At 41.4% G+C, this 22522-nt stretch overlaps 2 protein-coding genes across 5 annotated transcripts in view; one reads left to right on the plus strand and one right to left on the minus strand.

Moving 5' to 3' along the window:
- The window catches only part of LOC118381133 (NXPE family member 3-like), a 114520-nt gene that overhangs the window by 48379 nt on the left and 43619 nt on the right, over positions 1–22522 (plus strand). The window lies entirely within an intron of this gene.
- On the minus strand, positions 1608–21197 carry LOC118381134 (integrin alpha-6-like). The gene is made up of 14 exons (XM_052518256.1): positions 21178–21197; positions 20783–21026; positions 20388–20586; positions 13079–13089; positions 10738–11005; positions 10220–10339; positions 9532–9745; positions 3212–3408; positions 2998–3086; positions 2742–2869; positions 2471–2560; positions 2320–2384; positions 2032–2177; positions 1608–1757 (listed from the first exon to the last, which is right to left on the minus strand). Exons 1-14 carry the CDS (start codon positions 21195–21197, stop codon positions 1623–1625), a joined length of 1926 nt encoding a protein of 641 aa, XP_052374216.1. The 3' UTR covers positions 1608–1622.

The following is a 22522-nucleotide window of genomic DNA, read 5'->3' on the forward strand; positions in this document are numbered from 1 at the left end:
CAAGGTGTCCATAATATTCGTTATTTCTTTGAGCACCAGGGGTGATAGTTAGTAGTATGATTGCCTTTACGGTCTATTGCTGTGCATAAATCTGTGTTGTAGTCCCCTACCATTATAATATCATTATTTGTATCCTGGAGACTAATTAGATTATTATAAGTATTTGGTCACACTTTATTTGTATAGTCTGGATAGTTCATCTTTAGACGCATCTGTCATATTATCACAAACTATCTGTTGATGAGCAACTTCTTGCTAGGGTTAAAGTTATTTAGGGTTAGGGTAAGGGTGAGTAGATAGTTGAAATGTTACTGATAGTCTGTAGAAAGAAGTTTGGATCATCATTATTGGGTCCACATAGATTTATGAGCCACATCGGCGTATCATCAAGTAATATATATTAGGACAATCCATCTTCCTTGAGGATCTTTTTTAATGGATTGCACCTTAAGATCTAAACTGTTTTTCAGTAGGATCATAACACTTTTTGACAGAAATAGATGTAAAAAAAATTCCTATGCACCCTCGTCAGAAGATATCGAAGGAGTTTCCTGTAAACAATAAATATGGTAATTGTTCTCCTTTAGCCATGTACAAACAACTGCTATTATTTTCCTATTGTCAGCCAAACCATTGGAATTATAGCTATCTATATTCAAATGACCAATTACCATGACAGGTTATATTTTGAGATACATACCACTATCCCTATTATTTTGAAATACTTATCCATACCTACCAGGACCACCAGAATCAATGCCTGTCTGTTATCTATGTAGCTGTACCACGATAGAAGCCTGTCTGTAATCTACGTAGCTGTACTGTACCATAATAGATGCCTGTCTTATCCATGTAGCTGTACCTTGACAGATGCCAGGATAAACATACTGTAGCTCCATCTGACAAAGTAGACCTCCAGTTGTCATCCAATTTCACTCCCATAAACCCCCCCCATCCCAGGTAGGGCTGTAGAAGTCGGGACCTGTTCCTTGAAAAGAGAACAAATTGCCACTTGCATCACAACACCAGGTTAGCAGCAGCAAGAATTTCTGACCCTTTTGCCTAGGTTGTACTAAAACACTTTTGAATTTCTATTTCTTTTTTTTTAGAAAATCTTAATTCCTTTCAAATTAGATGGATAGTATGTGTAATACTTTAGGCACTTCTTTCAAAAGGAGAGCTACCTTTGACAAATAAACTGTATCCTGGAGGAACGCCTGTTACCTCGTCTCAGCGTCAGCCTTGAAGGCATAGTTGACAGCTTTTGAAAGAGAACGCTTTGCATATGTTCCCGAAGCACAGTGTACATAAAGTATCAAGAGTATGGTGTCCATATTAGGACAGCCTTGTAACCGAATACATAATAAGTTGAATGTAGTCAAGAGGGACTTCTGGGTAACATTCTAATCACACATTTAGTTTCTACCTGGGCAGTGGGGTGAATACATCTTGACCCAGTAGTTTTGGTCTGGAACAGAACCTGTACTGTAGCTCCAAGTTACTTTGGCAAATGTTATCACTCCCACAACCTTTATTTATGAAGATAACCTGAAAAAGTTGAATTTAGTTCTTAAGACTCACAATAACTGTTTCATAACTACTAGGCTTATACCTCCTCTCTCTCACACATCCTCTCTCACACATCTCCACACAAACACAAGTGCAGGCAGGGGACTCTTGCTTTCTGTCTTACTGTCATTCAGTAAGGACACAGAGACAGAGATGGGGATGCTGTGCAGTCTGTCCTTGATATCATCCTTGAACAGATGGAGATGTAGAACGCAATGTAAAGGTGATGATCAAATGTATAGTTGCTGCATCAATCTTACCAAACAAAAACAATGTCAATGCCAAATGGTATTTTCATGATCGAGGAAATAGTGGCTTTATAAACAAAGTGTGTTGTTGTCTTATGACCCATGCTTGTCCCTTGACCCTAGTCTATTTGGAGGAAGACACACTTTGATTTCTTCATGAACCACTGAATTAAGACTACAGTTGTGACGAGATGGAAAAATGCAGAGTCACTACCAATAGCTTGAGTTGGGTCTCAGTGCACTTCTCTTTGCCCTGCCCTGCTAGCTCCAGGACTCCCTGGGACTGAAACAGAAACGCCATCCTGGAGGAACGCCTCTGTTTCCTCGTCTCAGCGTCAGCCTCGAAGGCATAGTTGACAGCTATAGGAAGAGAATGCATCGCATAAGTTCCGGAAGCACAGTGTACATAAAGCGTCAAGAGTACAGTGTCCATATTAGGACAGCCTCAATCTCAGCAGTACCAGGGCATGGTCATTTAGGAGGCTGAAGGTAAGGAACTTACTCAGTCTGGGGTTGTAGGATGGCGGCTGTGCTGTGTAGGTAAAGCATGCCCGTGCCTTGAATGTACTATGCAAATGTAGACAATAATATGTTGGGTTTCATTACGGCAGTGTATTGATATTTGTTTATATGTTGTTTCTTGAAAGTCTTACCATTTGTGTTTGTCACAGTGCTCTGCCACCATATTGATTGTACTTGGGGTGATTCGTAAGTCCTCTCTGATATTGACTACTGGCCTTGCCCTGTAAGCAAATCCAAGTCAATCAAAATGACGAGTGGACACTACCAAGTTCAAAACTTGATGATGAGTAGAATATACTTGAATCAGGTGTGTTGAAACTAAAGGATATACTATAAATCATGTGTGTTCTCTCAGGACTAAGATTGAGGAACACTGATATGATGTCATCAAGGCAAAGTTACCTGTAGACAAATATGGAATCTGAGAGTGATCCAACAGCCAAGTCAGGGTAATGATTGCCATCCATGTCTATTTTGCCAGTCAGAGAAAATCCAAATTGTCTTATATTATACGATTCTGCTGTTATAATCTATAATGACAAGAGATACTGTTTGTGACAAAATGTAGTTTGTGTTCAACATTCTTCAAACTTTCTTGAGAGATTGGGGTGGTCATCACTCAGATGCAGGTGTTCCAGTTTAATGTAAAGGCTCCCACCTGTGCTGTCTTTTTGTGGATTCCACCTGAGGAACCATAGTAAAGGTACACTCGACCTACACCATCATAGGGAGCCCCCACAGCAATATCTGTCAAGTAAAAAATAAAGTTAAGCTCTGAATTTATGAGGGAGATGGGTCGCTAAGATGTTCCCAAAGCCGAGAGAAAGGTTTAAGTTAACTCCTCTGAAAGTAATGAAGGAACCTCAGCCAACCTTCATAACCGTCCTGATTGACGTCTCCAATGTTCTCAACTGCGAGACCGAACATGGAGTCTTTGTTCCCATCCAGACGGACAGGCTCAATCTTCTCCCACTGTCTTCCCCTGTTGTTGATGTAGATGTACACTGCCCCTCCGACCACCCCTTCTTTTAAGAAAAACTCGGGTGCCCCCACAGCAAGGTCGTCCCACCTGGAATCCCCAAAATACCCGACCAACAGAATTACATACAATACAGGTCCAATGCAGATGTTTTTATGTCAATATCAAATCATTGATATTGTCAAGTATTCATACCCCTTGACTTATTCGACATTTTGCTGTCTTATTGATTAAATATTTTTCTCACCCATCTACTCACAATACTCCCATAATTTACATACGTATTCACACCCCTGAGTCAATACTTTGTAGATGCACCTTTGGCAGGAATTACAGCTGTGAATCTTTCTGGGTAAGTCGCTAAGAGCTTTGCACACCTGGACTGTACAATATTTGAACATCCTTTAAAAAAAATATTCAAGCTCTGTCAAGTTGGTTGATGATCACTGCTAACATCCATTCTCATATCTTTCCATGGATTTTCAAGACGATTTAAGTCAAACTGTAACTAATCAACTCAAGAACGTTCAATGTCATCTTGGTAAGCAACTTCAGTGTATATTTGACCTTTTGTTTAGGTTATTGTCCTGCTGAAAGGAGAATTTGTCTCCCATTGTATGTTAGAAAGCAGACCGAACCAGGTTTTCCTCCTGGATGTTGCCTGTGCTGAGCTCTATTCTGTTTCTTTTTATCCTTATAAACTCACTAGTCATTGCCGATGACAAGCCTACCCATAACATGTAGGCCGTCATTGTAAATAAGAATTTGTTCTTAACTGACTTGCCTAGTTGAATAAAGGTGAAATAAAACAAATTTAAAACATGATGCAGCCACCACTATGCTTGAAAATATGAAGAGTGGTACTCAGTGATGTTTTATTTGCCCTAAACATAAGACTTTGTATCCAGGACATAGAGTCATTTCTTATTTTTGCAGTTTTAATTTAGTGCCTTCTTGCAAACATGATGCACGTTTTTGAATATTTTTATTCAGTACAACAGGGATTATCAACTTGGTTCAGCCTCGGGCCGATTTTTTCTTGACGGATGGTCCGGGGGCTGGAACAGGCATGATCGGCAAGTAGCCTAGTGGTTAAGAGCATTAGGCCAGTAATTCAAAGGTCACTGGTTTGAATCCCCAAGCCGACTAGGTGAAAAATGTCAGTCTCTCGATGTGCAAAACTGATAGAGACATATCCCAAGCGACTTACAGCTGTAATCGCAGCAAAAGGTGACTACTACAAAGTATTGACTTAAGGGGGCTGAATAATTTTGCACGCCCAATTTTTCAGTTTTTGATTTGTTAAAAAAGTTTGAAATATCCAATAAATGTCGTTCCACTTCATGATTGTGTCCCACTTGTTGTTGATTCTTCACAAAAAAATACAGTTTTATATCTTTATGTTTGAAGCCTGAAATGTGGCAAAAGGTCGCAAAGTTCAAGGGGGTCGAATACTTTCGCAAGGCACTGTATATTGGCAGACCAGGGGGTTTGGTCAAGAATTACCTCGGTTTCAAGGGTGTTTATTTAAATAATAAATCAAAAGAATACCGTCTTCTGGGCTCCTTTTCTTGCTGTATCCTGTCGGGCACAAAAACTGAACTCCATCCTTTTAGCTCGGGCACCGTCTCCAACTATACTGACGTTACCTTTCTCCCCTCCCCCGTCCCTTCTCTTGTGTGCTGCCCTTCTGGTAGCTTTATGGGACTCGTACAATCTGCCCTTGATTACCCACCAACCACAATCAGCCCCAATTAGTCCTGGCCGGAGAGCCCGTCGAGACCTGGCACGTTCAGCAGAGGGAGCCATTGCCTCGTGATGTTGACTCCGTCTGCCACCAGGCCTCGACAAGTCTCCCCCTGGTGGCTGACCTGCTGTACGCCACAATATATATATATATATATATATATATATATATATATATATATATATGGATGAGCAATGGCCGAGCGGCATTGGCAAGATTTAATAGATGGTATAAAATACAGTATATACATATGAGATGAGTAATGCAACATATGTAAACATTATTAACCTTTCTAGGGTACAAAATTCCACTGATAAGGCAGCGCACAAAATTCAAAGATATTTTTTTGAAATATGTAACTTTCGCACATTAATAAGTCCAATACAGCAAATGAAAGATAAACATCTTGTTAATCTACCCATCATGTCCGATTTAAAAAATGCTTTATAGCGAAAGCACCACATATGATTATGTTAGGTCATAGCCAAGTCGAAAAATCACACAGCCATTTTTCCAGCCAAAGATAGGAGTCACAAAAAGCAGAAATATAGATACAATTAATGACTAACCTTTGATGATCTACATCAGATGACACTCATAGGACATCATGTTACACAATACATGTATGTTTTGTTCGATAATGTTCATATTTATATCCAAAAATCTCAATTTACATTGGATCTTTACGTACAGTAATGTTTTGATTTCAAAACATCCGGTGATTTTGCAGAAATACTCATAATAAACATTGATAAAAGATACAAGTGTTATTCACAGAATTAAAGATAGACTTCTCCTTATTAATGCAATCGCTGTGTCAGATTTCAAAAAAACTTTACGGAAAAACCCTCATCTGAGAACTGTGCTCAGAACCCAAAGCAGCCAGAGGAATATCCGTCATTTTGGAGTCAACAAAGTTAGAAACAACACCATAAATATTTACTTACCTTTGATGATCTTCATCAGAAGGCACTCCCGGGAATCCCAGGTCGACGATAAATGACTGCTTTGTTCCATAAAGTCTGTAATTTATGTCCAAATAGCCACTTGTTGTTAGAGTGTTCAGCCCAGTAATCCATCTTCATGAGGCGCATGTATGAAATCAATCTTTAGGACATTTTTAACATAAAACATCAATAATGTTCCAACTGGAGAAATCCTTAGTCTTCAGAAAAGCACTGGAACAAGAGTTAACTCTGTCGGGAGCGCGTGTCATGAGACCAAGGCACTCTGCCAGACCACTGACTCAAAGAGGTCTCATGAGCCGCTCCTTTACAGTAGAATCCCCATTCAAGTTTCTAAAGACGGTTGACATCTAGTGGAAGCCGTAGGAAGTGCAACTTTATCCATATCTCAATGTGTATTCGGTAGGCCAAGCTTTGAAAAACTACAAACCTCAGATGTCCCACTTCCTGGTTGGATTTTTCATAGATTTTCGCCTGCCATATGAGTTCTGTTATACTCACAGACATAATTCAAACAGTTTTAGATACTTCAGAGTGTTTTCTATCCAATACTAATAATACTATGCATATATTAGCATCTGGGAAAGAGTAGCAGGCAGTTCACTCTGGGCACGCTATTCATCCAAAAGTGAAAATGCTGCCGCCTATCGTAAAATAGTTAAAGTAGAATTATTAAAGTGACTAGTGACCAGCTCGGGAGTTTTATTCCTCTGCTGGTAGCGTGACTACAGCTCAAGCTCATTACCATAACGCACAATGCGCAAAAATATTCCTAAAAATATTTAACCTCCACACATTAACAAGTAAAATAGCTCAAATGAAAGATAAACAAGTTGTTTATCTAGCCAGCAAGTTATCTAGCCAGAAAACATAGCACATATTTATGTCAAACCACCACCGCAGACATAGCTCATTAGCATAGCCAAGTAGGAAAAAATATGCAATCAACAAACGCAGGATTAAAAGAAAAATCATTTCACTAACCTTTTGAAATCTTCATCAGATGACAGTAATATAACATGTTACACAGTACATTCATTTTTTTTCAATAATATGCTATATATATCCATAAATCTCTGTTTACAATGATGCATCGTTCAAAAAATGCTACCCAAATGTCCTGAGAAATGACGATAGCCCCGGCAGATAACGTCAGCTAACAAGGAATACACATCATAAACTTTGACTAAATATGCATGTTTTACATATGTATAGCAAGATACACTTCTTCTAAATGCAATTGCATTGTTACATTTAATTTTAACGTTACATTTTGCGTTCACTAGACTATAATATGGAGTCGGCGCTCCCACAGTAGCATAATGACTCCTCTATCTTGGAGTCGACAGAAACCCAAAATTAATACATTAAATATTCCCTTACCTTTGTTATTCTTCCATCAAACGACCTGTAAGGGATTATACTCACCAAATTAGCGTTCAGTTTTCAAGTCTGCGTCTTTCGGTTCTCAAAATAGCCTGATTTTGGTAAAAATGTAGTCAAAATTGAAGTGGTTGCGCACCAAAACTTCGAAAGTATATATAATATGTCGAGTAAACTTGTCAAACTAACTTCATAATCAAGCTTTAACATGTTATAAAGGTGTACAGCAATTTTGAGAACAAACAGAAACACAAGCACTGTTCAATCGATCTTGGAAAAGAGAGAGGACTTGACCATTGCGCACAGGTTTTTTTGAGTGACTGAGAGCTTACCGCATGCTCAAACTCTCACGAGCGGGCGATTCTCACAATGAGAAGTCCCATTGAAAGGTGAGATCACGCTGAACACGTGGAGACTGTTCCGGGTGCTGTGACTGTTTGGGAAGGGTGTTTGCGATGAGGTCAAAGGTGACCCAACTTTTCAGATGAGAAGAGATATTTTGGGAAAATGCAGATTTTGAGAGTTCTGCTATACATAGAGACATAATTTAAACGGTTTTAAAAGCTTTAGAGTGTTTTCTATTCGATAATATTTTTTATTTGCATATATTAGCAACTTTTGACAAAAATGTATCATGTTTTATATGGGTACCCAAATCCTCCAGAAGGGGCAGTAAACCGTGGTATCCTGAACAGGTTAAATTGGCCAATGATTTCAAGTCTGTATGTAGGCAATAGCCTCACTGTGTTAGTGATGGCTATTTAACAGTCTGTTGGCCTTGAGATAGTAGCTATTTTTCAGTCTCTTTAACAGCAAACTGGGATAGGGAGAGATTGAATATGTCCGTAAACACACCAGCCAGCTGGTCTACGCATGCTTTGAGGACGCAGCTAGGGATGCCGCCTGGTCCGACAGCCTTGCGAGGGTTAACACATTTAAATGTCTTACTCAGGTCGGCCACGGAGAAGGAGAGCCCACAGTCCTTGGTAGCGGGTCGTGTCAGTGGCACTTTAAAATCCTCAAAGTGGGCAAAGAATGTATTTAGTTTGTCCAGAAGAATTTTAAATTCAGGCCTTTGTACACAACACAATGTGGAAAAGTGAAAGGTTGTGAGTACTTTCTGAAGGCACTGTAAGTATCTTACTGTGATTGTTTTCAATTAAAATGGGTTAAAAGAAACAAAAATAGCGTCTTAGCAAAGAGCAATTTCTCAAGCAAGAATTTTGCTCTGTCTGTCTGGGTGTGGTCTGATTGGGGAAGGAATTCTGAAAACTATCAACCAATTTACCCCCTGGTGATGTCAGGTGAGGCCAAAACTCCATCCCAAGAAAACAGCCTGAAATGTCAGGTTGTCTTTTCAAACAGTTCTTACACTAAAAGGGCATTATCATAATTTTCGCAATATTATTCCAATCTCATAGTTAGGAAAATATTGTATATGATACACAGAAAAATCTAATTTTTGACTGAACTGGGCCTTTGACAAGACCTACTGTATACAAAGCGTGCATCACAATAATATTGCTTCTCTTCTGAAATGTGCATTTGGTCACTTGCTCCCACACATCTTAAAGACATGCTCCGGAACTGGCGAATATTTAGTTGTTTTTAAACCTCCTGCTTTGGGCTGGATGTGTCCATGTGTAGTTCATACATGCATAGTGTATGTGCAGAATTACTATCACCTCGATTAACCACGAACTCCCTAGTTTGCAAGAAACTGTGCTGCACCATTTCCCCACCATTTTCCCCCACATGGGACAGCCCCCTAGCAATTCTAGCCATTGAGCTTCAGCCCCTCACCATTTGAGTGACAGCTAGCAAGATGCACAAACAGCAGAGCGAGAGAGAGAGAGAGCAATGATGTGGTGCACATCATTGCTGATATGTGACTTAGTAGGCAATTTTCAGGGGACCACTTAGGGACCACTACTTTCAGAACTATGTACCGGAGAATCTCTTTAAAGCATTGAATTGGTGGAGGCACGGCTAGTGAGAGTTTCCACCATATTTCGTATACCAGTAATTTCCTTTCAAATCATTGAAAGGAAGTGAACAATGCACATTTTGGGAGGAAGGGGAGATAATTGTGACAAAGCTACTGGCTGAAATCTGTACCCATCAGCGTTGAGGTCCACCACGGCTATGTCGTAGCCAAAGGAGGAGGCCAGGCCTGGGCCTTTAAGGATGTTTTCCACAGATAGACTTCTTTCAGCCAATGGGTCTCTCTTCAGAAATGCCACCTCCCCACTGAAACCGCCTCGTGGTGCCCCAGACACTATAGTCAGCTGGCCCTTCTTGGTGAGGGCCATTCCAGAGTCGATTGAGAATCCTGGAAAAAAGACAGCAATTATTCAATGTTAGCAACTGCAGTGCTACCACGATGAACAGGGGGTCCCGTTCTGCTCAGTTGTTAGAGCATGGTGCTTGCAACACCTGGGTTGTGGGTTTGATTCCCACGGGGAACCAGTATGAAAATGGATGCACTCACTACTGTAAGTCGCTCTGGATAAGAAAAGAGTCTGCTAAATTACTAAAACATAAATTGTGCACAAGGGTCCAAGTCTATAGGAAAGGGAGATGTAATTCACAAAATGTGTAAATAAATAGAATGAATCAATACGAAACATGCCATTCTTTACATTTTTAAGAGAGTAAAGCATCCTTACTGCATCACTTACACCAACAGTATAAAAAAACGAAAAAAAGTATTGATGAAATTTACCACAAAACCAAGCACTTCTGTGTTTTCCTTTCACTGTGATTGAATAGAGGATGAAGAAAGCTCTATCCCATCTAAACTGACCTAGATAACTGTTGTTAAGGAGAGGGATGAGGTCACGGTCAAGTCTGTCCACATCCCCAGTTTCACAGGGCTCTTCATTTGACACTTCAAGGTTGTCTAGGGACTCCATTCTCACAATTCCTGTGACAGGCAGATGGAGAATAATGTGAATAATTGACCCTTGGGAATACATTTTTGAATTAATTTTGATAAAATGCTGTGGACACCAGTGTCCTTAAACAGGCATAAATCCGAGGTAAAAAATGAAAAGAAAGAATCTAAAATAGAGAAATGTTTCAACCTGTCGGGGCTTTTCAAGACAAAACTAGGTCTGATCTCAGTTGCATTGACATCGACAGCTCATTCCAATATCAGTGCATTGTGTACTGACTGCAAATGTGTTTGAATGTCCCAAACATACAGTATATGAATACCATGTCTCATACATATCAGATACATATCAAAATTCAGTGCATCATATTTTTACATCAACAAGATGAAACCCATTCTAAAAGTATCTCCCAATTCAAAACATGTACCTTTCCACTGGTAAGCTCCGGGGCCCCCAAACAGCAGAGATGTGTTGTCCTTGGCGAAGGCGGCAGAATGACCTTGTTGACAGTACCCGAACCAATCAGGATTCTTAGGCTTATCCTTGATGTGTTTTCTGTCATCACAGATCACCCTCCTCCAGATTCTATGGGCATCACTCTTGTGGAGATCTTCCCCCAGGATATAGCACTGACCGAATACGAGGTTAGGGGTGTCAGGATTGGTGCTCCACTCCTGGTATCGATGTGCGCAGGTCTGTGGTGGGGAGAATGATAGAAATTCTCTTAGACGTAAGGAATTCTAAGTCATAAACAAAGGGGTTTGATTTATAATGAAAATGTGCTCTTTTGCTAACTTCACTGAAACCCTGAAATGTTGTCCTTTCCGAGTCAATTAAATTCCTTGAATTAAAAACAAAACAAAAAACAATATAAGTTTATTACAAAACAAACCAAACAAACCAAAAAACAATATAAGTTTATCATAGTCAACAAATAATTAAATCATCAAATATGCCCTTACTAACATGAGCTAATGTTTCATTCTGTTTTATCAAATCTAATTTGATTTATTTGTCACATACACATGGTTAGCAGATGTTAATGCGAGTGTAGCGAAATGCTTGTGCCTCTAGTTCCGACAATGCAGTAATATTCAACGAGTAATCTAACCTAACAATTTCACAACTACATTATACACACAAGTGTAAAGGAATCAGCTGGAAAAGTAGAGAGGCTTGACCCCTCAAAATTCAAATAAATTGAAACTTGAAAAGACAGGTACAAGTGAATCCAGTTAACCACATTCTTCATGCATATTGCACTTTGTGCATGCACTCAAATTACTATGTTTGTCTAAACTGTACTCAGTATTGTCAAAACTAACAGTAGAGTGGACTACTGGCACTTTGAAAATAGTTTTGTTGTACCGGAGCCTGTCTCTATATCCGGTAAGTCATAGAAACAGCTCTGTCTGAAAATAAGTCACATCAACGTGGTGAGTCTCAGAGAGTTACTGATTAACCCAATCACACTCCCTCAGCAGACATGTCATCCTGGCCAAGCAGCTGAAGCTGAGTGGGGCTTTTCAGTGTTCAGTGTTTCTGTAACAGCTTCCCTGTGTAAATTTTCCATACTTAGGCCAAGCACACTGCAGACATCAGTTGAAAGCACATCTTGAGTGTAAGACATGTCATTCCAATGTCATATACATCAACGAACAGATATGTATAGGAACCTCATGACCAGTTTTTCATATGTTTGCATTGAACACTGTAAAAGTATGCCTTCAAGTAAAAACATTAGACTTACATTAGATCATGGCTTGTTGAGGGTAAATGTTAGACATGTACTAAGTGAGAACAAGGCTCACTCCAAACTTTATTCAATGTCTGTGAAGCTGGCCCTACAACTCTCAAGTTAACAGGTTTGCTAAAATTAGCTTGTTTGTCTCTCACAGTCATAACATAGCTGTGCATCTTGTGGCTACACAGATAGGCAGTGAAGACAGGCCTGTAGTGAGTAAACAGCTCAGAGGTCTGTCCAAAGTGCAGAGATGGACCGCCACAACCTACACCTACGAGCTAAACCACTGTGAACCGGCTCACCACTTGACAAGCGTGGCCGTGCAAAACATGCCAGCAATACTGCTGCAAAACAAAAGAGCAAAAGTATATTGAAATGGCCAGCAAGGTTTGACTCATATTGACTGGTCCTTATGACTGTTGATGAACACATGCATGCATGCACAAACACATGCATGCAGGTATACACACATTCGAAAAATGTCATATAGAGCTAACTACAGTCGTATAGGGCTAACTACAATCGTATAGGGCTATCTACAGTCGTATCGGACTAACTACAGTCGTATAGGGCTATCTACAGTCGTATAGGGCTATCTACAGTCGTATAGGGCTAACTACAGTCGTATAGGGCTATCTACAGTCGTATAGGGCTATCTACAGTCGTATAGGGCTATCTAGAGTCGTATAGGGCTACCTACAGTCGTATAGGGCTATCTACAGTCGTATAGGGCTATCTACAGTCGTATAGGGCTATCTACAGTCGTATAGGGCTAACTATAGTCTTATAGGGCTAAGTCTAGTCATATAGGTCTAACTATATAGTCATATAGGGCTAATTATAGTCATCCAGTGCTAACTATAGTCTTATAGGGTTAAATAACAACACTACAGAAATGGGATGTGACTCGGCACTGGCTGCAGTATACAGTGTTGACAGACAGGGTGTGGTTCAAGGGGAATTTAGCTCAAAGAACTCAAGCATTTCACATGTTTATGGTTTGATTGCTTTTGTTAATATTTACCTTGTTCCATTCTAAGGATATGAGGAACTTCACACCGATCAAAAGTCTGGTGGGTTTGCTTGGTCATACAGTCCACATGAGTCATGTTCGTGTTCTCTTCTGTACAGGGTTGGGGAGTAACTGATTACTTGTCAAAACGGGTAAATGTTATTGGTTATGTTACAACCCAAAAAATTGTAATCAGATTATAGATAACTTTTAAAAACAAGATGATTACTTCTTGGATTACTTTTAAATTCTTAAATGTTCAGATGTTTTCGAAAAATTAATTACACCTTTCTGTTTTCTCAATGACATTCAATTCAGCATTGAAAAAAGTTAACATGTGTTCCAGCTGAGCGAGTCTGACCACAAGTCAGAGACCAATATGATGACACACTAAGTGCGTTTGATGGATCCGTTTTGTCTTCTTCTCAAAGCCTCCTAAAGGGTAAAGTTATCCAAAGGTGACGTAAAGTAATCCAATTAAATTACTGAGATTAGAAATGAAGGGGATGATGACGCAATTTCATTTGACTGGCTATCCTGAGATGAACTCAGAGTTGACCAAAGTTACCTCGCTAACTCCTCAAACCTGCTTTGTAGGATACCCGTCAGTGATGGTGTGACCCCTTTGTTACTGTTTAAACTGCATATTTACACTTTAAACAAAACATACAACCTTGGAACATGCTTGACATGTACACAGACTTACACACAAACACACAGGTCTACACACCAACAGCAAACATACAGGGCCACGCACATGCATGATCAGTCTCACTCATATCAATGTGTACCTACTTACACAAAAATACCTGCACATGGGTACACACACAGAGAGACACTTATTTCCATCCTGCATACTCCATCACTTACTCCCATACTGTCACACCCTGATCGGTTTCACCAGTCTTTGTGATTGTCTCCACCTCCCTCCAGGTGTCCCCCATCTTCCCCATTATCCCCTGTGTATTTATACCTGTGTTCTCGGTTTCTCTGTTGCCAGTTAGTTTTGTTTCTTCAAGCCTACCAGCGTTTTTCTCTCTTTTCCTATCTCTCGATTTGTTCCTGTTTTCTAGTTTTTTTTTAGGGCTACTCTAGTCATATAGGAACTAACTATGGTCATATAGGGACTAACTATAGTCATATAGGGACTAACTCTAATCGTATAGGTCTAACTACAGTCGTATAGGGCTATCTACAGTCATATAGGGCTATCTACAGTCGTATAGGGCTAACTACAGTAGTATAGGGCTAACTACAGTCGTACAGGGCTATCTACAGTCATATAGGGCTAACTACAGTCGTATAGGGCTAACTACAATCGTATAGGGCTATCTACAGTCGTATCGGACTAACTACAGTCGTATAGGGCTATCTACAGTCGTATAGGGCTATCTACAGTCGTATAGGGCTAACTACAGTCGTATAGGGCTATCTACAGTCGTATAGGGCTATCTACAGTCGTATAGGGCTATCTAGAGTCGTATAGGGCTACCTACAGTCGTATAGGGCTATCTACAGTCGTATAGGGCTAACTACAGTCGTATAGGGCTAACTACAGTCGTATAGGGCTATCTACAGTCGTATAGGGCTATCTACAGTCGTATAGGGCTATCTAGAGTCGTATAGGGCTACCTACAGTCGTATAGGGCTATCTATCGTCGTATAGGGCTACCTACAGTCGTATAGGGCTACCTACAGTCGTATAGGGCTATCTACAGCCGTATAGGGCTACATACAGTCGTATAGGGCTATCTACAGTCGTATAGGGCTATCTACAGTTGTATAGGGCTACCTACAGTCGTATAGGGCTATCTACAGTCGTATAGGGCTATCTACAGTCGTATAGGGCTATCTACAGTCGTATAGGGCTAACTATAGTCTTATAGGGCTAAGTCTAGTCATATAGGTCTAACTATATAGTCATATAGGGCTAATTATAGTCATCCAGTGCTAATTCTAGTCATATAGGGCTAACTATAGTCTTATAGGGTTAAATATTGTCGTATAGGGCTAACTATAGTCATACAGGGCTAAGTCCAGTCATATAGGTCTAACTATAGTCATATAGGACTGACTATAGGGGGGTGCATAATTGGCCCATCATCGTGGGGGTTAGGGTTTGGCCAGGGTAGACCGTCATTGTAAAAAATAATTTGTTCTGACTTTCCTAGTTAAACAAAGGTTAAATAAAAAAAGAATACAAAAATGATTATTAGGTCTGATGATCTCTAGGGGGGAGGTGAAACAGACCTGGGTAATAGATCTGATGGTCTTTAGTGAGGAGGTCAAACAGGTCTGGGTATTAGATCTGATGGTCTTTAGTGAGGAGGTCAAACAGGCCTGGGTATTAGATCTGATGGTCTTTAGTGGGGAGGTCAAACAGGCCTGGGTAATATCTGATGGTCTTTAGTGGGGAGGTCAAACAGGCCTGGGTAATAGATCTGATGGTCTTTCGTGAGGAGGTGAAACAGACCTGGGTAATATCTGATGGTCTTTAGTGTTGAGGTGAAAAAAATCAAATCAAATCAAATTTTATTTATATAGCCCTTCGTACATCAGCTGATATCACAAAGTGCTGTACAGAAACCCAGCCTAAAACCCCAAACAGCAAGCAATGCAGGTGTAGAAGCACGTTGGCTAGGAAAAACTCCCTAGAAAGGCCAAAACCTAGGAAGAAACCTAGAGAGGAACCAGGCTATGTGGGGTGGCCAGTCCTCTTCTGGCTGTGCCGGGTGGAGATTATAACAGAACATGGCCAAGATGTTCAAATGTTCATAAATGACCAACATGGTCGAATAATAATAAGGCAGAACAGTTGAAACTGGAGCAACAGCACAGTCAGGTGGACTGGGGACAGCAAGGAGTCATCATGTCAGGTAGTCCTGGGGCACGGTCCTTGGGCTCAGGTCCTCTGAGAGAGAGAGAGAAAGAGAGAATTAGAGAGAGCATATGTGGGGTGGCCAGTCCTCTTCTGGCTGTGCCGGGTGGAGATTATAACAGAACATGGCCAAGATGTTCAAATGTTCATAAATGACCAGCATGGTCGAATAATAGTGAGGCAGAACAGTTGAAACTGGAGCAGCAGCATGGCCAGGTGGACTGGGGACAGCAAGGAGTCATCATGTCAGTTAGTCCTGGGGCATGGTCCTAGGGCTCAGGTCAGTTGAAACTAAAGCAGCAGCATGGCCAGGTGGACTGGGGACAGCAAGGAGTCATCATGTCAGGTAGTCCTGGGGCATGGTCCTAGGGCTCAGGTCCTCCGAGAGAGAGAAAGAAAGAAGGTGAGAATTAGACAACGCACACTTAGATTCACACAGGACACCGAATAGGACAGGGGAAGTACTCCAGATATAACAAACTGACCCTAGCCCCCCGACACAAACTACTGCAGCATAAATACTGGAGGCTGAGACAGGAGGGGTTAGGAGACACTGTGGCCCCATCCGAGGACACCCCCGACAGGGCCAAACAGGAAGGATATATCCCAACCCACTTTGCCAAAGCACAGCCCCCACACCACTAGAGGGATATCCTCAACCACCAGCTTACCATCCTGAGACAAGGCTGAGTGTAGCCCACAAAGATCTCTGCCACGGCACAACCCAAGGGGGGCAACCCAGACAGGATGACCACAACAGTGAATCAACCCACTCAGGTGACGCACCCCCTGCAGGGACGGCATGAGAGAGCCCCAGTAAGCCAGTGACTCAGCCCCTGTAATAGGGTTAGAGGCAGAGAATCCCAGTGGAAAGAGGGGAACCGGCCAGGCAGAGACAGCAAGGGTGGTTCGTTGCTCCAGAGCCTTTCTGTTCACCTTCCCACTCCTGGGCCAGACTACACTCAATCATATGACCCACTGAAGAGATGAGTCTTCAGTAAAGACTTAAAGGTTGAGACCGAGTTTGCGTCTCTGACATGGGTAGGCAGACCGTTCCATAAAAATGGAGCTCTATAGGAGAAAGCCCTGCCTCCAGCTGTTTGCTTAGAAATTCTAGGGACAATTAAGAGGCCTGCGTCTTGTGACCGTAGCGTACGTGTAGGTATGTATGGCAGGACCAAATCAGAGAGATAGGTAGGAGCAAGCCCATGTAATGCTTTGTAGGTTAGCAGTAAAACCTTGAAATCAGCCCTTGCTTTGACAGGAAGCCAGTGTAGAGAGGCTAGCACTGGAGTAATATGATCAAATTTTTTGGTTCTAGTCAGGATTCTAGCAGCTGTATTTAGCACTAACTGAAGTTTATTTAGTGCTTTATCCGGGTAGCCGGAAAGTAGAGCATTGCAGTAGTCTAACCTAGAAGTGACAAAAGCATGGATTCATTTTTCTGCATCATTTTTGGACAGAAAGTTTCTGATTTTTGCAATATTACGTAGATGGAAAAAAGCTGTCCTCGAAATGGTCTTGATATGTTCTTCAAAAGAGAGATCAGGGTCCAGAGTAACGCCGAGGTCCTTCACAGTTTTATTTGAGACGACTGTACAACCATTAAGATTAATTGTCAGATTCAACAGAAGATCTCTTTGTTTCTTGGGACCTAGAACAAGCATCTCTGTTTTGTCCGAGTTTAATCGTAGAAAGTTTGCAGCCATCCACTTCCTTATGTCTGAAACACATGCTTCTAGCGAGGGCAATTTTGGGGCTTCACCATGTTTCATTGAAATGTACAGCTGTGTGTCATCCGCATAGCAGTGAAAGTTAACATTATGTTTTCGAATAACATCCCCAAGAGGTAAAATGTATCGTGAAAACAATAGTGGTCCTAAAACGGAACCTTGAGGAACACCGAAATTTACAGTTGATTTGTCAGAGGACAAACCATTCACAGAGACAAACTGATATCTTTCCGACAGATAAGATCTAAACCAGGCCAGAACATGTCCGTGTAGACCAATTTGGGTTTCCAATCTCTCCAAAAGAATGTGGTGATCGATGATATCAAAAGCAGCACTAAGGTCTACGAGCACGAGGACAGATGCAGAGCCTCGGTCCGATGCCATTAAAATGTCATTTACTACCACCTTCACAAGTGCCGTCTCAGTGCTATGATGGGGTCTAAAACCAGACTGAAGCATTTCGTATACATTGTTTGTCTTCAGGAAGGCAGTGAGTTGCTGCGCAACAGTCTTCTCTAAAATTTTGAGAGGAATGGAAGATTCGATATAGGCCGATAGGTTTTTATATTTTCTGGGTCAAGGTTTGGCTTTTTCAAGAGAGGCTTTATTGCTGCCACTTTTAGTGAGTTTGGTACACATCCAATGGATAGAGAGCCGTTTATTATTTTCAACATAGGAGGGCCAAGCACAGGAAGCAGCTCTTTCAGTAGTTTAGTTGGAATAGAGTCCAGTATGCAGCTTGAAGGTTTAGAGGCCATGATTATTTTCATCATTGTGTCAAGAGATATAGTACTAAAACACTTGAGCGTCTCTCTTGATCCTAGGTCCTGGCAGAGTTGTGCAGACTCAGGACAACTGATGTTTGGAGGAATACGCAGGTTTAAAGAGGAGTCCGTAATTTGCGTTCTAATAATCATAATCTTTTCCTCAAAGAAGTTCATGAATTTATCACTGCTAAAGTGAAAGTCATCCTCTCTTGGGGAATGCTGCTTTTTAGTTAGCTTTGCGACAGTATCAAAAAGGAATTTCGGATTGTTCTTATTTTCCTCAATTAAGTTAGAAAAATAGGATGATCGAGCAGCAGTAAGGGCTCTTCGGTACTGCACGGTACCGTCTTTCCAAGCTAGTCGGAAGACTTCCAGTTTGGTGTGGCGCCATTTCCGTTCCAATTTTCTGGAAGCTTGCTTCAGAGCTCGGGTATTTTCTGTGTACCAGGGAGCTAGTTTCTTATGAGAAATGTTTTAAGTTTTTAGGGTGCAACTGCATCTAGGGTATTGCGCAAGGTTAAATTGAGATCCTCAGTTAGGTGGTTAACTGATTTTTGTCCTCTGGCGTCCTTGGGTAGGCAGAGGGAGTCTGGAAGGGCATCAAGGAATCTTTGTGTTGTCTGTGAATTTATAGCACGACTTTTGATGGTCCTTGGTTGGGGTCTGAGCAGATTATTTGTTGCAATTGCAAACGTAATAAAATGGTGGTCCGATAGTCCAAGATTATGAGGAAAAACATTAAGATCCACAACATTTATTCCATGGGACAATACTAGGTCCAGCGTATGACTGTGACAGTGAGTGGGTCCAGAGACATGTTGGACAAAACCCACTGAGTCGATGATGGCTCCGAAAGCCTTTTGGAGTGGGTCTGTGGACTTTTCCATGTGAATATTAAAGTCACCAAAGATTAGAATATTATCTGCTATGACTACAAGGTCCGATAGGAATTCAGGGAACTCAGTGAGAAACGCTGTATATGGCCCAGGAGGCCTGTAAACAGTAGCTATAAAAAGTGATTGAGTAGGCTGCATAGATTTCATGACTAGAAGCTCAAAAGACGAAAACGTCATTTTTTTTTTTGTAAATTGAAATTTGCTATAGTAAATGTTAGCAACACCTCCGCCTTTGCGGGATGCATGGGGGATATGGTCACTAATGTAGCCAGGAGGTGAGGCCTCATTGAACACAGTAAATTCATCAGGCTTAAGCCATGTTTCAGTCAGGCCAATCACATCAAGATTATATATATGCCATTTAGCGGACGCTTTTATCCAAAGCGACTTACAGTCATGTGTGCATACATTCTACGTATGGGTGGTCCCGGGAATCGAACCCACTACCCTGGCGTTACAAGCGCCATGCTCTACCAACTGAGCTACAGAGCTATGATCAGTGATTAGTTCATTGACTAGAATTGCCTTTGAAGTAAGGGATCTAACATTAAGTAGCCCTATTTTGAGATGTGAGGTATCACGATCTCTTTCAATAATGACAGGAATGGAGGAGGTCTTTATCCTAGTGAGATTGCTAAGGCGAACACCGCCATGTTTAGTTTTGCCCAACCTAGGTCGAAGCACAGACACGGTCTCAATGGTGATAGCTGAGCTGACTACACTGACTGTGCTAGTGGCAGACTCCACTATGCTGGCAGGCTGGCTAACAGCCTGCTGCCTGGCCTGCACCCTATTTCATTGTGGAGCTAGAGGAGTTAGAGCCCTGTCTATGTTGACAGATAAGATGAGAGCACCCCTCCAGCTAGGATGGAGTCCGTCACTCCTCAGCAGGTCAGGCTTGGTCCTGTTTGTGGGTGAGTCCCAGAAAGAGGGCCAATTATCTACAAATTCTATATTTTGGGAGGGGCAGAAAACAGTTTTCATCCAGCGATTGAGTTGTGAGACTCTGCTGTAGAGCTCATCACTCCCCCTAACTGGGAAACAGACCTGGGTAATATATCTGATGGTCTTTAGTGGGGAGGTCAAACAGGCCTGGGTAATATATCTGATGGTCTTTAGTGGGGAGGTCAAACAGGCCTGGGTAATAGATCTGATGGTCTTTAGTGGGGAGGTCAAACAGGCCTGGGTAATATCTGATGGTCTTTAGTGGGGAGGTCAAACAGGCCTGGGTATTAGATCTGATGGTCTTTAGTGGGGAGGTCAAACAGGCCGGGGTAATAGATCTGATGGTCTTTAGTGAGGAGGTCAAACAGGCCTGGGTAATAGATCTGATGGTCTTTAGTGAGGAGGTCAAACAGGCCTGGGTAATATCTGATGGTCTTTAGTGAGGAGGTCAAACAGGCCTGGGTAATATCTGATGGTCTTTAGTGGGGAGGTCAAACAGGCCTGGGTAATATCTGATGGTCTTTAGTGAGGAGGTCAAACAGGCCTGGGTAATAGATCTGATGGTCTTTAGTGGGGAGGTCAAACAGGCCGGGGTAATAGATCTGATGGTCTTTAGTGAGGAGGTCAAACAGGCCTGGGTAATAGATCTGATGGTCTTTAGTGAGGAGGTCAAACAGGCCTGGGTAATATCTGATGGTCTTTAGTGAGGAGGTCAAACAGGCCTGGGTAATATCTGATGGTCTTTAGTGGGGAGGTGAAACAGACCTGGGTATTATTATTATTATTAGATCTGATGGTCTTGAGTGGGGAGGTCACACCTTCTCAAATTTGCTCAGGGTGGAGGGTATGTTTTGTCAATGCACATGTGTCTGGCTGTTCTTTTAAGTGCGACCTCAACTGCAGGTCAGTCATCCTGTGTGGGTCTCACTCTCTCACTCGGTCGAGTGGAAAATTACAGGGTGATTATCGTCACACACAAAGCTGGTCACTAACAGCAGCCCCTTACCTCTACAAATTAACATTGTGCAAAGCTGCCAGCATGGCAAAGGTTGGCCACTTTGAAGAATCTTAAATATAAAATATATTTAGATTTATTTAACACCTTTTTGGCAACTACGTGATTCCATATGTGTTATTTCATAGTTTTGATGTCTTCACTATTATTCTACAATGTATAAAATAGTAAAAATAAAGAAAATCCTTGGAATGAGTAGGTGTGTTCAAATTTTTGACTGGTACTGTATATACAGGACATACAGTAACACCTAGTTAATGTATACACAGGACATATGGTACCACCTAGTTATATACAGGGAATACTACCACAGGAGGATGGTGGCAACTTCATTGTGGAGGACGGGCTCGTGGTAATGGCTGGAGTAGAATGAGTTGAATGGTATCAAAAACATCAAACACATGGTTCCAGGTTTCCATGTGTTTGATGCCATTCCACTCACTCCGTTCCGGCCATTATTATTAGCCATCCTCCCCTCAGCAGACTCCTGTAGAAACACTGCATGTGATGTTGTCTTTGTGGCCTCAGATACAAACTCTTTATTTAAACAACTTTTTCACATTTTAATCAATATTGTAAGCTACCTGTGTGTATTATCAGATAAGTACTGGGCATATCTTGAACTACAGCAGAAGAGTTTAACGATAGCTAGTAACAAAAACCCACTCCATCATGTTGGGACTAATACTACTTGTTCTACTGACTACAATGAACCGTTTTATGTTTCACCTGTTACTTTTTTTCATGCCAATGCAAATTAAGAATTCATATTCAGATAAAACCTGAGAACAATCTCTCTGTACGGCAGATGACTGACTGACTAGTCTATTTTTTGCTACACTAGTTTGGAGCATTACTGGTACCTCCTCCCCTTGATGGGCGGAGCTAAAGGCTATGACATTAATAACACTTTGCTATCTTCATTTAGGGGTGGGTCAGGACTCTCTCACTCCGTTTGTAACTGACTATCAGTATGGATTCTTTCTTGTATACTGTAAACCTTTTCCATTCCCCTACACTGAGGGGAGGTGATTGAGTTGAGTTTCATATTGGGTTAATATACCAATTGTGTTTCATATTGGGTTAATACCAGTTGTGTTTCATATTGGGTTAATACCAGTTGTGTTTCATATTGGGTTAATATACCAGTTGTGTTTCACATTGGGTTAATACCAGTTGTGTTTCACGTTGGGTTAATACCATTTGTGTTTCATGTTGGGTT

The sequence above is a fragment of the Oncorhynchus keta genome, chromosome 4 (genome assembly GCF_023373465.1).
Source record: "Oncorhynchus keta strain PuntledgeMale-10-30-2019 chromosome 4, Oket_V2, whole genome shotgun sequence".
In the NCBI taxonomy this organism is placed as follows: Eukaryota; Metazoa; Chordata; class Actinopteri; order Salmoniformes; family Salmonidae; genus Oncorhynchus; species Oncorhynchus keta.